The sequence below is a fragment of the Eubalaena glacialis genome, chromosome 15 (assembly GCF_028564815.1).
Source record: "Eubalaena glacialis isolate mEubGla1 chromosome 15, mEubGla1.1.hap2.+ XY, whole genome shotgun sequence".
NCBI classification, from domain to species: Eukaryota; Metazoa; Chordata; class Mammalia; order Artiodactyla; family Balaenidae; genus Eubalaena; species Eubalaena glacialis.
In genome coordinates this window covers 83617117-83634552 of record NC_083730.1, presented here as the reverse complement: position 1 = coordinate 83634552, position 17436 = coordinate 83617117, and the positions used below count along the sequence as shown (strand labels likewise).

Sequence of the window (17436 nt, the reverse complement as noted above, 5' to 3'; positions counted from 1 at the left end):
TGTGGCTCACGGGCTCTAGAGCGCAGGCTCAGTAGTTGTGGTTCATGGGCTTAGTTGCTCCGCGGCATGTGGGATCTTCCCGGACCAGGGCTCAAACCCATGTCCCCTGCACTGGCAGGCAGATTCTTAACCACTGCGCCACCAGGGAAGCCCCTCCCCCACCTTTAATCTGGGCTGGATTTGTGACTTGCTGTGGTCACAAGAATACAGTGGAAGTGATGTTTTGCCAGTTCTTAGCATAAATCTTCAGAGGCTTCACACACTTCCATTCTCTCTCAGAATCCTGCCATGGTGAGAACAAGGCCTGACTGACTTGCTTGAGAATGAGACACCATGTTGTTAGGGCCAAGGCCATCCTAGACCTCCCTATGGCTGGTTATCCTCCAAACCATAGGAGAGAGCCCAGCCAAGATCAGCAAAGTCACCTCCCTAACCCTCAGCTGATGACAGATACTCAAGGGAGACCAGCTGAGATCAGAGAACCTCCCAACTGAATTATAGCCTCATAAACACTAATATATGTGACTGTTTTAAGTCACTGACTTTTTTAGGTGACTTGTTATGTGGTGATAGCTAACTGATACAATGACTGCAAGTAAATCTCTGAACTTCGCTGAGTCTCAGTTTTCTCAACTGAGAAATGGAGCAAAAGGAACTTTCCTGCCTGCCTCAGGGAAGATTTTTAAGATACGATGCAAATATAAACTTTAGCAAATATTTATTGAGTGGCTTCTCTGTGCTAAGAACTGAGCTAGACCCTGGGGATTCCCAGGACAGACTGACCCTGCTGCAGGACAACATCAACACCTTCTCCTCCCAGCCACAGGCCATTCCCCAATAAGGCAGAGTGGACACTCCAGCTTGAAGGCAGTGGAAGAGGGAGACCAGCCTGAGGGAGACAGCAATGGCCCAGCCATCTCATCAACTGGTTTATCCCACAGATTTATATGTAAGCCATCTCCCTCAGTCACTTCCCCCTAAGTTAATGTACAGGCCTTCCCCCTTATTTTTAACTTCTAAGTTCCAGGGATGGACAACAGAATTAACTCATCCCATCACTAAGCACTCGGGGACCATGACAGTGGACACGATATTTTCTAGGTTAGGAGACATCTTCCATCCCCATGAGGGTGGAAGAGATAAAAACATGTTGATCCCGCCTTCTCCCTTGTCTCCCACATCTGATCTCATCCTGTGCCTCCAAACAAATCCCAAATCCACCCACTTCTCTCCAATTCACTGCTATTTGCCTGATCCAAGCCATCGACATCTCTTACCACAGCCTTTCTACTGGCCCCTATGCAGCCGATGGAATGTTCTTTTAAAGATCAGATCATATCCTTCTCTTGTTCAGAACCCTCCAACGGGTTCTCATTGCACTTAGACTAAAACCCAAACTTTTCGCCACGGCCTGTGAGGCCCGAGGGCCTGTGGGCTCCAGCCTATGCCCATCTCCCTCACTCTGGTCCAGCCACGCTGGCCTTCTTTCTGCTTCTCCAGCGTTTCTGGTTTGTCCCAGCTTTGGCACCCATCCATCTGTTGTCCTGTGAAATACTCCGTTCAGGCGTCACCGTTCAGGTGTCAGCCCATGGCCCCCTTTACAAAACCGCTCCCTCTGGCCACTCTTGCTAAGGCAGCACTTGCTCCCCGTCACTGCCACTGCTACATACAGGTACGCTTCGGAGTTGCTGCGGTCGGGTTCCAGACCACTGCGGTAAAGTGAATATCGCAATAAGGTGAGTCACAGTTTTTTGGTTTCCCATTGCGTATAAAGTTATGTTTACACTATATTGTAGTCTCTTAAGTGGGCAATTGCACTGTATCTAAAAAAACAATGTACATATCTTAATTAAAAAATACTTCACTGCTAAAGAAGGCTAACCATCCTCTGAGCCTTCAGTGAGTCCTAATCTTTTGCAAGAGTCACATCAAAGATCACTGATCACAGATCACCGTCACACATATAGTAAAAATGGGAAAGTTTGAAATATTGCACGAATTACCAAAATGTGACACAGAGATACAAAGCGAGCAAACGCTGTTGGGAAAATGGTGCCGACAGACTTGCCACACACTTTGAATTTGTAAAAAACGCAGTATCTGTGAAGCGCAGTAAAACGAGCTATGCCTGTACATCACCTTGCTTTATATTCTTCATAGGATATAGCCAACGTCCCCTGTCCCAATCCTGTTTATTTACTTGCTAACTTGTTTGTCTTTGCCCCATTTTAATGCACATCACTGTCTCTTATTCATTGAGGACAGGAATTTTGTCTACTTCGTGCACTGCCGTGTCTCCAATATATACAATCATGCCTGGTGTATACCTGGTGATCCCTGGTAGTCAATAAATATTTGTTGAAGAAAATGAATGAGCACAGAAAAACTAAGGAGGAACCAAGAAGTGTCTAACTTCATACAAAAGAGAAAGCTTCTTCCTTTGCCAAAATTCCACCTTTGTCATTTCTCACTGCCCTGCTTCAGCAGTCTACCAAATGCAGCTGGAAAGCAAAGTCTCAGACCTTGGAAACAGGTGCATAATCTGGACCCTGCTGGGATCTGCTGGGAGAGGGGGCTAATTCATCACTGCTTATTTGCAGTTGCCAGTACCTAACTAAACTTTGCCACGGGTATATCACAGCTTCAGGTTCAACATTTCAGTTGTTTTCATTGCAGAGATGTCTATTTTCCTTAAAAAAACACAAACAAACAAAAAAACCCACGGGCAATAAAAAGTACCGGCAGCTTCGGAGGCAAATATGTCATTGGTTTCAAGAGTCAGCCAAGAACTGGGCACACACAGCAGGCCCGGTTGTCAGCTTCTGCTAGGAGGAATTTGGGAAGTGAGTACACAGTGTACTGCTTAGGGCCACCGAACATCTGGTGGACGAGGCGAGGAGGAAAGCTGTTAGATTTTTATTCTTTTTAGCATCATGTTAAATTGGCCATGAAACCAGGGATGGTGCAATTGAATTATAAGGGGGCTGAAGTATTAAATAAAAATCTAGGAGATAGTCAAGGTGTTTGGCTCATTCTAACACCTCCTTTTGGTGTTTTGGGCTAGATTCCAACAGGAGGTGGAGCAGATTTTAAAAACAGTACGTGGAAAAGACAATATCTTCTTTGTTAACAATTCACCTCATTTAATACTGGGTGATGGAGCCAAGGGGTGTGCATCTCTTGGAGGGGTGACTTCCCCTGGAAAACAAGGTGTTCCTTCTGAAGGGGAATCTCTGGTTCCTTAAATGTCAGTGGGATCCAGGAGTGTGGCCAGATGGAAAGTTTTACTGTCGTTTCTTGCTTTCTTGCTTGTGGCTTTTCTGTCTGGCCCTTTCCACGTTGTCCTTCACGCTCAGCACTTGGACAAGCCGAGCCTGTCTGGTGAGGATGTTAAATTCTAGCCATGGTAAATGTGTCTGGCACAAAGGACAGACTCAGCTTGCCAACTCGAGGATGGCAGAAAAGCCACTGTCTTTATCACCTTTTCATCACCCCTCTACATCACCCCTCTACTGACCCGTCTAGGTTAGTGGAAAGTTCTACCTTGGTCATTTTGGGGCATTTCCCCAGAGTGCTGGTGAATGTTTAACAACCATCTCTCTGGAGGGACAAGTAAGCCCTGATCTGTACCTTTTGCTGATTTCTGTGCCTAAGTATTCCCACTGTAGCTGATTTTGACCTACCAATATGATGTCAGTGAATGTGGAGCTGGAAGGAGATTTGCAGTAGCCCCCATTATACAGTATTTCCACTACACAGATACTATAACCAGAAATAACCTCAACTGCATAGCTAGCAGTAAAATGTAGGAAATCATTAAGAAATGATGAGTTGCAAGTATTTATCACCTTTGTTTTAATATAATGTATTTAACTGTTAAGCTTCTATAAGTTAATTTTTAACAATAGCTGCATTTAATAATTGGCTTGCAAATTTCCTGGAAATTCAGCGAATCAGTTCTGGTTACAAGTTGGCTCACCACTGCTTGTTGCCCTCCCTGGCCTGGGTTGAGTCTTGGTATCTGGAACCTACATAGATCAAGAAGGCATGTATTGGTACTTGTAGTTATCAGCTCTCAGTCTACAGTATAAATTATTATGGAAACGCTCATTTCCTAGGCTCTAGAGATTCTGGTATGTATTGAAGGCTGATTAGAATCATCTACCTCCAGGCTGGGAACACTCAGCTGGTAAGAACTGACATGGTCATAATGGCTGTGTACGGCCAGTGTCCGTTCTGATTGGTGCCCATGACATACAGATGGAACCTCACCTCTGATGCAATTTCCCTGCTGTACCATTTCTTCTGAAGCCTGGAACATTCCCTCTGAAACCTGGAGTATCCTTCAGGCATGACTGCGGAGCAGAGTACAAATCCCTGCTGGGAGGTGCACCCTCAGCTGTGCAACCCTCCTTCTTTGTTGCCTGCCCAGATGTTGCCCCACTCAGGTAACTCTGGCCTCCTGACACTACCTCTCACCAGTCCCTGGGGCTCCCAGGTTCCCAAGGCATCAGCCTCAAAAGCCCTCTAACCTGGGTTCAAACACTGTAGAGGCCAATGTGTCCACAACTAACAGAGGGGTCCCTGTGAGGCTCATCCGTTGATTTTCAGGGACGAGTTCACATGCCATCTCTGAGCTCTGCTCTGCTTGAAACTCCGAGACTGAGCCTCATCATCCCCCCTTGAGCTGGGGACATTCTCTGCAGGATTATTCCAATGTTAACTATTATGTTAGTCTGATGCGGCTGCCATAACAGAATGGGTGGTCTAAACAACAGACATTTATTTTCTCCTAGTTCTGGAGGCAAGACACCCAAGATCAAGGTGTCTCTCCTTGGCTTGCAGATGGCATCTTCTAGCTGTGTCCTTACCTGGCCTTTTCTCTGTGTGTGCACATTCCTGGCATCCTTTCCTCTTCTTATGAGAACACCAATCCTATTGGATTAGGTCCCACCTTTCGGACCTCACTTAACCTTAATTACCTCTTCAACGGCCCTCTCTGCAAGTACAATCACGTTGAGGGTTGGGGCTTTGACATACGGATTTTGGGGGGACACAATTCAATCTGTAACAACTACTGAGCACTTGCAATGTGGTTGGTCTAAATTGATACATGTTCTAAGTGCAACATACACTGTGGATTTTCACCATTCATCATTTTTCAGCACATGTTCAAAACAGACTCTAAAGTATCTCATTAATACCTTTTTATATTGATTCCATGTCAAATGACAATACTTCGGATCTATTTGGCTAAATAAATTATTAGAATTACTTTCACTTGTTTTTTCCCACTTGTTTTTAGTGCGGCTACTGAAAAATTTGAAATTACATAACAGCTCACGTTATGTTTCTGCTGGACACTGGGTGTCCAGAGACCCTCTCAGCGCCGATGCAGCCACCCCTCCTGTGGTCGGTGGGGAAATATTGTTCTCTGGGGCCCTATCCTGATGCCCCCCTTAGCCTCCTTCATCCCTTTCCTCCTCCCCCGTTTCAAAAGCCCAACACCTTCCTGCCTCTTCTTGGGCTGTCATCCCGTTCCGTCAAAGCTGTGTGGGGAGGAGATGCAGGTGCGCAGTGAAGGAAGAGCTTCCAGACCATGGAGGTGAGGAAGGAAGCGTCTCGCTGTGATTCTTACCAGGGTCTGGCTCAGAGCGGGAGACACGTGAGATAAGCAGACCCTCCGCGCTGCCTGTATCACCCCCGCTTAACGTGTCTCTTAACGTGTTTTGTGTTAAAAGAATCTCCATCTCTTACTCCGCCTTGAGTTGCTTGGCCAAAAGCCCCATTTATGACCCCACCTTGAGGAGAAAGAAATCCCACCTCACGCCAAGAGATGAAAAAAATATGGTCCTAGACCTCAGTTTGCTCACGCTATCACGCTATGGAGGAAGGAATTGGTGGGGTGGAAAAAGATATGAATGGCATTGTCTTCAAGGCTATGGCACTTTTATGCATTATTTCACCCAGTCCTTCTAACAACCTCATACTATATTCACTTTACAGTTAAGGAAACAGAGACTCAGGGAGGTTAAGTAACTCTTCCAGTGTCACCAGCTGGCAGGTAGCAGGGCCAGTATTTGAGACCAAGTCGATCTGACTCTCGGCTACCACACTGTGGGCGTGCAGTAAAAAGGGAAGAGTCTTCTGGAGCATAAGGGAACTCTCTCGAGTTGGATTCAGCCCAAGAAAGGAAAGCAGAGGGAATTCTAGGCATGGGACCGCCCTGAGCAAGAACGGGCAGGTCGGTCTGGTGCAGGTACTCCCTGAAGAGCCCAACCAAGAAATGGGTCCCATCCCTAGTCCTTACATGGCTACCCTCCTGCAAATCTCCTGCCTAATGTTCAGGCTTGAGGGGCACTGCGACTCGGCAAAGACTCACAGGCATCACCCCATAGCCTGCTTGTCCCTATCGGGCTGTCTGTGGGTCATTCGGTGCAGGGCTCACTCACCGGCTTCGTGTAAGGTCTTTCTTGAGGTTTATTATATCCTTCTCCATATACTTGATGCTCCTCATTGGTTTGTCTGGGACCTGAGGGAAGTCAAGAAGTGAAAGAAATGTTAGTACAACTGTTCCAAGTGGATCCAGGCCGCAGGAGGCTCATGCGTTCATGTGAGATGTCTGCTCAGCTTGGAGGGGTCCTTAGGCAGCACAGCGTCCTTTTTTCCACCAAAAGAGAGGCCTTGTGGCACACTGGAAACAGCAAGGGCTTTGGAGACAGACGATCTGAGCTCTGATCCTCTTTCTGTCTGGTGAGCGCCTGCGTGACCTTGGACAAATTACTCAGCATCTCTGGGCCCTAATTTCTTCAGCAGAAGAACAGGGGAATAATTCCTACTTTGTTGTGATGATTAAATTAATCGCTAAATTCCTGACTCATGGCAAGCATCTGAAAAATGGAAGCTTCTATTATGAGCATTAGACTCAAAGTAAAGCAAAAAATTAAACGTTGATAATCATTGTTGTAAAGTGGCACAGGTAGCTGATTTAGAGAGCTTGAATTTTGTCAAAATAAAGATGCAAATGTACTTTTCCCCCGCCCTCACTGCTCCCCTAGCAGGATTTTATGAGTGAATTATCCAGGTAATTGTTCATGGGTTTTTCTTTCCCTCTTTTCTATTCATTTGCCTTTCTTAGCCATCAGGGAAACCTCACAAGACTTAAATTTATTACTCAGAGGTGGATATCAGGTCAATATAAAGAAGAGAGTTAAATTAACTATATTGTAATATAAAAGTCACTTTTCTCAGCTACCAATTTGGTGAACAATAGCAAGACTATTATCTGGATTATCCTGTCTTGAAATTAATTCCTGCAATATTGTTTTTTTTTTTAATTAAAGGAAATGACAAGAAATTATGAGAAAATGGATGCTTTCAAATGAAACTGTGGGAGGATACATTGTAATGACTTTTCTGAAGGGCAATTTGTCAATGCATACTAAATGTTGCAAAAGCAGGCTTGCCCTTGGTCTAATGATGCTTGTGCTGTCAAGCATCCTATGGGAACATCCCTGCATGGGCACAGAGGTTCATATCAACAAAACTGCTAAGATGCTGCTTGTGAGAGCAAACTCTTGGAAATCACAACTTCACCAGAGAAGACAGGTTCAATAATCAGGGTGCCTCTAAATGACAGAAAACTATGCAGCAATTAACTGTAACGACAATATAATGATCTAAGCCTAGAGGTGCTGGAGGAGTTCTCTAAGGGAGAAGATGTGTTACAAAGTAATAGGTATTGCATGATTCTTTGTTTTTGGAAAAATGATCTGTTTGAATGTATACATATCAAAAGATATGATAAGCTCCCCCCCCCCCCCCCCGCCATGCACTGATTCTCTACGGGGGTGGGATTATAGCAGATTTTATTACTTTTTTCTTAGTTTACGTGACTTTCCCACTGCTCTGCAGTAAATATGAATCAGTTATGTAATAAACAAAAAGAAAAGATTTTTTAAAAATAAGTGGCAAGTGAAATTTGACCATGGCTGGTCAGTGGTACTGTACTGACAGTGTTTTCTGAAGGCACAGTGAGGACAGGTGAGCTACTCACTAACAGAAATCATAGTAACACGGACGTGTGGGAGGAGGTGCGGTGTTTTTTCAGCAGCCATCATCACCCACTTTCTCTGAAAATGAAATTGGGCTGTGGTGCCTGCTGCGCTGGGCCTTTTGAGTGGAATGTGGAAGGCAGGGGATGTAGCTGTATCCAAGTTGAATGACGTTTGGATGGATCTGGAGATTGTCATACTGACTGTAGTAAGTCAGACAGAGAAAGACAGTTATCATATGCTATCGCTTATATGTGGAATCTAAGAAAAATGGTACGAATGAACTTATTTACAAAACAGAAATAGAGCCACAGATGTAGAACACAAACTTATGGTTACCAGGGGGGGAAGCGGGGGTGGGGGAAGGGATAAACTGGGAGTTTGGGACTGACATATACACAGTACTATATATAAAACAGATAACCAATAAGAGCCTACTGTATAGCACAGGGAACTCTACTCAGTACTCTGTAATGGCCTATATCGGAAAAAAAATCTAAAAAAGAGTGGATATACGTGTATGTATAACTGATTCACTTTGCTGTAAAGCAGAAGCTAACACAACATGGTAAATCAACTATACTCCCATAAAATTTTTTTAAAAAATTGAATGATGTCTGTAGTGGGGTGGTGAGGATAGACAGTGGGGTCTGGAGTGCAGGGAAGGGACTGCTACTAGCCTGCCTGATTCTCAGCCACTTTTCTCCTGGGTCACCCAGTACGTGTCCTGTACCAAGCAGCTCGGGTTAGAGGTGGAGAATCTACGGCAAGACCCCAGAGTACCCCGTCTTGTTCACTAAATAAATCATACGGGATACCAGAAAAGCACCTGGGATAGCCTTGAATAAGCTCAGCTAGACATGAAACAATAAAATCATTTATAAACTTTATCTCTTTAGCTATCACTAGGAATGACTTGTAGGTAATATTATCAAGCTTATCCCAATACACCAGGGTGTTTCAACCCCTTGGCTGAAAATTGATGGCAAATCTATCAGTTTTCATCTTGAGGGATGGTGAAGTGGGTGGAGAGACAGTCCTCCAAGGAGGCACATAAGGATCTCTGGGAGTACTTTTTAAAACTTCTGCATAAGGGACACTGGCTTTTCTCATGCTCCCAGTATCCCTTCTCCCTCCCTCTTGATACTGGTTGGTTCCCTGGTTAGACTTCCTGCCCCTCAGAAAATACTTATGGTACCAGCAACAGGGTGGTCCTAAATGGCTGAAGCCAAACAGCAGAGCCCACCTCTCATCACAGTGACTGGTTGAGGGATGGTCATGTGACACAATTTGAGCTAATGAGATACAAGCAGACTTTTGCCAGGGGCTTCTAAAAAGCACGATTCCTAGATCTAAGGAACCATAGGCAAAGAAGTTCTCTTTCTTCATAGACTATGAACAGAGAAACAGATACCTGTGAGGGTTGCTGGCAGCCATTTTGTGCCTAAGAGGGAGCCACCCTCCAGCTGAAGAAGATATGGGGGAAGGCAGAGAGGACAGTCAAAGAAAAAGTCGTCCCGTGGTACCTTGTTGAACTGAACAAGTTTCACTACAACCTGGACTTTTCACGAACATTTCCTTTATTATTTCAACCAGTTTGAATTGGCTTCCCTTTTCCTTTTCCTTACAACCACAAGATTTCTCTCTGAAACAGCTTCTTCCCTTGAGTGTGTCAAGGCAGCAACAGATCAAGAATTATTGCAACTAGTTCTCTTTCCCCTCTTGGGGATTAAGATCAGATGACTCCTATTCTGGTGCATTTTGCAGTGAAAGCGATGAGATTGGCCATGTTGAGATCAAACATTTGAAATCAAGACTGTCTCTTTCTAATGCCTCATTTTTTTTTTTTTTTGAGCAGCCAATTAATTCCTTCTTTCAGAACCAAAGCAACTTTCTTCAGAGATGTTGTGATTAAAACACTTACGAACAAAGACAAACGCACTCAAATTTCCTTGCTATAATTTGAAAATCCATGACCGAAATGCTGCCTGATGTCAGTTGTGTACCCATCACTCTCCAAAATGTCTCAGGTTTCACCCCCTTCATGAAGCAACTATGATACTGTCTAAATTTCAAGCATTTTCCCTGAAATCTCACCTAATGATAGTTGCCCATGCACCAGGGATTCACACTATTGTAAAAGAGTGAGTTTGTATAGACTGGGATTGGTGCTGAACAACTTATAGCAGCAAAGCCAAATTGTGTCCTCAACTTGACACAAAACTTTAGCAGAAGATTCACTCCACAAGTGCTGAAATTATGGCAGCATTTCAATGGATTATCAGGAAACCATTTTCATTGTGACCATTGTTTAATGACAATTGAAATAAGCCACTGGTAATAACTGGCATTGAATGAGGGAGTGCCGGTTGTCAGGATATTTACGAACACACTTTGATATGAGCACAATGAAAAGTTTACGAAGCATCCAAGAATCACTATCTCTACAACCTTTCTGGAGGAAAGTTTCACCATATGTATGACAAGCCTTAAAAATACATATTCTTTTGCTCTAGCAAATCTGCTAGAGCAATCCAAGGAAATTATGCAGCAAGGATGAAAAGATTTATCCACGAGGATATCTACCACAGCAGTGTGAGTAATAGTGAAAAACATCTAAATGTCCAGCAATAGGCATTGGGGCAATAAATTATGGTCTATCCAAACAATGGTATATGATGATTTGAATTTGGTGCTACTATTTAATGTCGCTGTAGATGTATACTCACTGATTTGGAAAGGAGTATAATTTCAAGGGAAAATGCATATCACAAATATAAAGAACTTAGATCATAGAGAATTTTAAGATATATATTCATAAAAATCTATAGACATTCCTAAAAAATGTATATAAACTGATACAAATTATGTTTTAAAGTATTGACATATGGCAAGGTATATATGTAATAATATAACAAGCTGGAAGTAAATATAACAAATTGTTAACAAGGATGTTATCTCAGGTTTGAATTGTAGGTAAATAATAATTTTTTATTTTGGTTATTTTCTTCCTGATTTTAAAATAATTTACTTATATTAATTGTCTAATAATAAGATAATAGTGATTTTCATATTTGTAAAGCAATTCTGACTAACGTTATCAACATAAGCAAAATATAAGTTTTTAATGTTGGTCTGGAATGATGTAATTTAAAAGTATATTTTGGGCACAAAGGAACTTATCTACAAAACAGAAATAGAGTTACAGATGTAGAAATCAAGCTTACGGTTACCAGGGGTAAGCAGGGGGAGGGATAAATTGGGAAATTGGGATTGACATATACACACTACTATATATAAAATAGATAAATAATAAGGACCTACTGTACAGCACAGGCAACTCTACTCAATACTCTGTAATGGCCTATATGGGAAAAGAATCTGAAAAAGAATGGATATATTTATATGTATAACTGATTCACTTTGCTATACACCTGAAACTAACACAACATTGTAAATCAACTATACTCCAATAAAAATTTTTTTTTAAAAGTATATTTTAACACACTCCATCAGGCAGGGTACAGGCAGGAAATCAGAGCTCATGCAAGATAGTTCAAGAAAGGGACTTTAATATAGGGGAGCAGTTACAAAGGTGTCAGAAGAAGTGAAAAGCCAAATAAGTGAGGGCAAGACATGCTAGAGATTTAACAAAAGGAGGAAGTTTGTACCCCCTCCAGGGCTGGAAGGACAAAGGGAAGAGGAAGACTTCAAAAGCGCTAGAATTGGGCCACCTGGCAGAAGCTGGACTCATGGAAGACATGCAGTTTCAGTTGGAGGTGCCACCAGAAACTGAGTGAGAGAAGGGGAGAAATATGCTGATCTCTCTCTCCCTCCCCCTCCCTCCCTCCCTCCCTCCCCCTCCCTCCCTCCCTCCCCCTCCCTCCCTCTCTCTCTCTCCTCCTCTCCCCCCCACCCCAATTTCCTGCTCCACCTCCTATTGGCTGAACCTACCGGAAAGCCAGCTGGCAAGGGTGCCTGGGAAATATAGTTTGCAAGGATCAGCTCCCTGTGCGGAGCGGGAAAGGGAAATGAGGGCCCAAGACAAATGGTTATGTTATAGCTTATGCAAATGCCTTGGCTTCAGGTGCTGACCAGTTACTTTTAGACTATAAAGCTGGTTCTCCCTTTAATCAAGGACCCCTTTGCAGACGATAACTTTGTAATCCCTTACCTTTTGATCCTAAACCTGACACTCCCAGAATTTCCATGGCTTAGATGCATATCCAGAATTAGGATCATTCTCTCTCTCTCAAAATCATTATCAAAATCCATGTTTCTAGGAAATGTAGAACCCTCCTACTTTTCCCAGTTTCTTTCCCCAGGAAGTACTGTATATTCCAGATCTTCAGAGACCACCTCCTCTTGCATCAAAACTCGTGTGTTCTAAGTCTCACACTTTTTAGACCCTTATTGTTGATAAACAAACTAATGCTAAATCCTTCCTCCCTACTGACACTGATTAAGGTGACTCCGTACCCAAGTAACACATTTGCAATACAACTCTACTTTTAAGATTATCATCTGGTTATGAAACTAATTAATGGATATCAGGAAACGATTTTAAAATTAGGAGAAAATAAAAGCCATGTATAATCCCATCACCATCTCTTTGGATGTCCTTTGTTTCACTTTCTGTGACTACTCCCAGCCGGATTTCATAAAAGCAATCCTGGGAGACTTGATTTTAACCCTGTCTTTGCGTCCTTGGGTGCGCCACTGGTCTTAAGAGCCTTCGGTTCTTCCATTGCTTTGCAGAGTGTGGGTGATGCCTCCATTCTTTGTTTCCTGGAAAACCAGGTTGACTCTCTGCCCTGTCCCTTTCTACATACATCACGGGTCCTTTCTCTAATCTGTAAATGGGTCTTTGAGAGCAGGACTGTGAGAAATGCCGCATGACATCCTGTAATGTGTCAGGTTAAAAGATGACAAATGTTGGAGGGGGAGGTGAGAGCACAGACTCACCGTGGAGCCTTAGGTGGGGATGGTTCTTGGGCAGGTACACTCACATTTAATATTCATGTACTGGGACTGTTTAAATAGTAGCATTTGGAAGTGATTTGGTTTAACCTGACAGCTGAGAAGTGGGAGGTGACAGGAATGAATGTAAAGAGTTTTGTTGTCTGAAAGGCCCAGGGTGGAGTCCTAATTCTGTCACTTCGGTGTTGGGTAACTTTGGGCCTGTGAAGAGGACCTAATGCTGTCTACAATAACATTATCATTCACCTATGTGCCATACACGATCCTAAGCGTGTTCTCATTTGAAATACATGATTCCACTTAGTCCTTGCCTCATTATTATTCTTCCCATTTTATAGAGGAGCAAACTGAGGCTTTGAAAGGAGAAAACAACATGCTACTAAGTGGCAAAGTCTGGAACTGAAATCAGGTCAAGTGACATCAAAACATATGTCCTGGGCTTCCCTGGTGGCGCAGTGGTTGAGAGTCTGCCTGCTAATGCAGGGGACACGGGTTCGAGCCCTGGTCTGGGAAGATCCCACATGCCGCGGAGCAACTGGGCCCGTGAGCCACAACTACTGAGCCTGCGCGTCTGGAGCCTGTGCTCCGCAACAAGAGAGGCCACGATAGTGAGAGGCCCGCGCACCGCGATGAAGAGTGGCCCCCGCTTGCCGCAGCTAGAGGAAGCCCTCGCACAGAAACGAAGACCCAACACAGCCAAATAAATAAATAAATAATTAAAAAAAAAAAAAAAAAAGTCCTGTTTTGGGTGTTTTTTTTGTGTGTGTGTGTGTGTGTGTCTCTCTTTTATAAGTTTCAGGTGTACAGGTGCATTATAATTCAACATCTGTATACCCTACAAAGCGATCACCACTGCAAGTCTAACTGTCATCCATCACCATACAGTTGACCCCCTTCACTCGGGTTACCCACCTCCCCAAGCACCTTCCCCTCTGGTAACCACTAATCTGTTCTCTTTGTGTGTTTGTTTTTGTTTGCTTTGTTTTTTTTGGATTCCACATTTGAGTGAAATCATACGGTATTTGTCTTTCTCTGACTTATTTCACTTAGCATAGTACCTTTAAGGCCCATCCACCTTGTGGCAAATGGCTGGATTTCATCATTTTTATGGCTGAGTAGTATCCCATTATACATATACACATCTTCTTCATTCATGCATCCATCAATGGCCACTTAGATTGTTTCCATATCTTGGCTATTGAAGTGGAATATCGGGGTCTCATACTCTTAACTTTTTGAGGAATCTCCATACTGTTTTCCAGAGTGTCTGCACCAATTTACAGTCCCATCAACATTGCACAAGGTTTCCCTTTTCTCCACATTCTCCGATTCTTGTCTTTTTGATAATAACCATTCTAACAGGTGTGAGGTGATATCTCATTGTGGCTTTGATTTGCATTTCGCTGATGATTAGAGATGCTGAACATCTTTTCAGGTACCTGTTGGCCATCAGGGTACTTCTTCTTTAGAAAAATGTCTATTCAGGTCCTCTGCCCAGTTTTTCATCAGGTTTTGCTGCTGCTGTTGTTGAAAAGCATGTGTTCTCAACCACTACTTCATTTTGCCCCCAATTTTGTGTAGCGGGGGCTAAACAAGGGATAGCAGTTGCTAGCTATTAATTTACAGATACTACCTCCAAAGCTTGCCCACTGAGTTTTGTTAGATTTTGTCCTAAAAATTTTTATATGGCAGAAAATCAGAATGATTTGTTGAAGGTCAAGACCAGAGAGGCAATCTTTGAAATGTCTGCTGTTCTCTTGTCTTTTATGAAAGAATGTTCCAAATCCATCTTTGTTACTTCTTAAAATGTGATCTACTTCCTCCAATCAGATTAAGATGGAAATGAATTCCTGCTAAACGTACTTGGGCTGATACAGATGTCAGGGGAACAGCTGGCGATGCTCTGTCAGGTGGTGAGGTGGGGGAAGGGAGACCATTGGAAAAGAGAACACTGAGGAACAGGCAAGATGATTAGCAAATTTTAGACTCATTATGGACAAGCTGTAAAGAATGGAGAGGCAGAGAGTGGGTAGGGTCCATGGGAAGACGTACACATGAGTCCAGAGACCTTAGCGTGCGTACTGATATTTAAGCTTTGGTGGTTTTATGATGGTGATAGACACTTTCCTTTGGGGAGAGTGAACTTTTCTGTCATAAGGGTATAAGGCAGGTACCTACCTATGTAGGGATAACACTGAACTAGTGACCTCATCCACACGCAGACCTTCCAACTAAAATATGAAGTGAGCTATTGAATTCTTTAAAGACTCTCTTCAATAAAGGCAGGGTGCATCCTTTAGGGAGTATTTATTATTTTTGAGATATAATTGACATATTAAGTTTCAGATGTACAACATAATGATTCGATATTTGTAGAGTACGCTGGAAAATGTTCACCACAATAAATCTAGTTGACACCGTCACCTTACATAGTTACAGGAAACTTTTCTTGTGATAAGAACTTTTACAATGGACTCTCGTCACAACCTTCAAATATGTAATACAGTTATTACGAACTACAGTCACCATGCTGTATAGTCATTCTGCAAAATAAATGACCTGAACTCTTAAAAAATGTCAACATATGCATCATCTGGGGCCTCTGGGAAGCAAGCACTGAGACAGGAGTACAAGAGGCTTACTGAGGGTGAGAAAGAGAAGAGGAGAGGAGGATTGGGCAGAGAGAGCCTCAGGCCACAATGGGGATCTGATGAAGTCTCGGCCAATGCAATGGGGAGTTCCTGAGCAAAGCTGACCCATGATGGGACTCCAAGCGTAGGGCAGAAACGGCTCATTGACTGGGGACTGCTGGGTTGATCCTGGCCTTGGCATGAAAGCTGCAGTGGATCCTGAAAGCACCACCCATTTTACAGAAAGAGAAATGGAAGCAAAGAGGAAATCATTCAAGATCACAGAGCTGGTCAGCTGGCAGAGCCAAGACTAGAAGGCTGGTGTGATTGTTAATTTTGTGTGTCAACTAGACTGGGCCGTGGACTGCTCAGATATTTGGCCAAACATTATCCTGGGTGAGGATGCTTTTGGATGAGTTTAACATTTAACCTGATAGACTGAGTAGAGCAGATTGCCCTCTCTCATGAGGGTGGGCCTCATCCAATCAGTTGAAGGCCTACATAGAATAAAAGGCTGACCACCCCCAGCAAGAGGGAGCTCCTTTAGCGTGACTGCCTTCCAGCTGGGACGTCAGTTTTTTTTCAGCCTTCAGACTCAATCTGAAACATCGGCTCTTCCTGGGTCTTGAGCTTGGAGGCTTTTGGACTAGAACTTACTCCATCAGCTCTCCTGGTTCTTAGGCCTTTGGAACTATACCACCAGCCCTCCTGGGTCTCCAGTTTGCCAACTGCAGATCTTGGGACTTGTCAGCCTCCATAAGCGCATGAACTAATTCCTTATAATAGATCTCTGTATCTGTATCTATACCTAAATGCATCCCATGAGTTCTGTTTCTCTGAAGAACTCTGCCTAATACATCCAGTCTCCTTGAGAAGGAACACAAGTGTGAAGATGGATGCTGGAGAAGCACACACAGAGGATGAACGTTCTGGTTAATAAAGGCAGAGTGATATATTACAGAGGGTGAGGAGGGAGCCTTGGGGTGGGGTGGGGAGGGGAGCAACTGACATTCAGGAAAAAAGCACCAGTTTAAAGGACTGTGTCATTGGTTTTTCTTCCATGGGATGCAACGTAATCTTCCCCTCCTGCTCTTCCGTGAACCCTCCAGTAAAATCCACGTTACGCAGTAGCACTTTGGGAATGGGAATTGTGCTCTGAGGGGCCTGGCAAGGTACTGAGCCGGGCGCCAAGGTGGGCCGGGGGGAGCAGTGGTGGAGGAGAGACAGACGGAGAGGAAGAACAGGATGTGAATCCAGAGCCTCGAGACCTGGCCCCACCAGCTGTGTGACTCCAGGCGAGTCACTTCCTCCATATGTCAGGGCTCCCACCTGGCACCTGCCGGGCCCTCATCCAGAAGACTAAGAGGCACACTTGGTGCATAGGTCTTTGAAACCAAATATGCCAAGAAAATGTTACTATCGTTGTCACTACATCATGAGGATCTGGCATTTTTACAAAATTAAATCATAAATTATAAATAAAAAATGAAGATTTGAGTGAGATTATGAAAATGTTCCCAGATAAACTCATTAAGGGCAGATTAAGGCTAACAACTTCAAGATAGTCATCAATGGTAGCGATGCAGTGACGTAACAGTAGGTGGCGCCAGATGCCATAGCTTGCAATCGAGTCCTGGTTCCTCTCAATCTCTGCCTTTCTCTGCCTCCCTCCTCTTGCTCGATTGAAATGGAAATTGGCTGCCACCATCAATGAGCCCCCATCAGCCCTGGGATTGAGCTGGCCTGCCAGCAGCAAATGTGCTATCCACCTA

General features: G+C 43.7%; 1 protein-coding gene across 1 annotated transcript in view; it reads right to left on the bottom strand.

The window, feature by feature from the left end:
• CCDC60 (coiled-coil domain containing 60) overlaps positions 1-17436 on the bottom strand; it is a 168035-nt gene that overhangs the window by 90918 nt on the left and 59681 nt on the right. The window contains exon 2 of the mRNA XM_061170050.1: positions 6453-6532. Coding sequence (XP_061026033.1) covers positions 6453-6532 — 80 coding nt within the window. The remainder of the gene's footprint in view (positions 1-6452; positions 6533-17436) is intronic.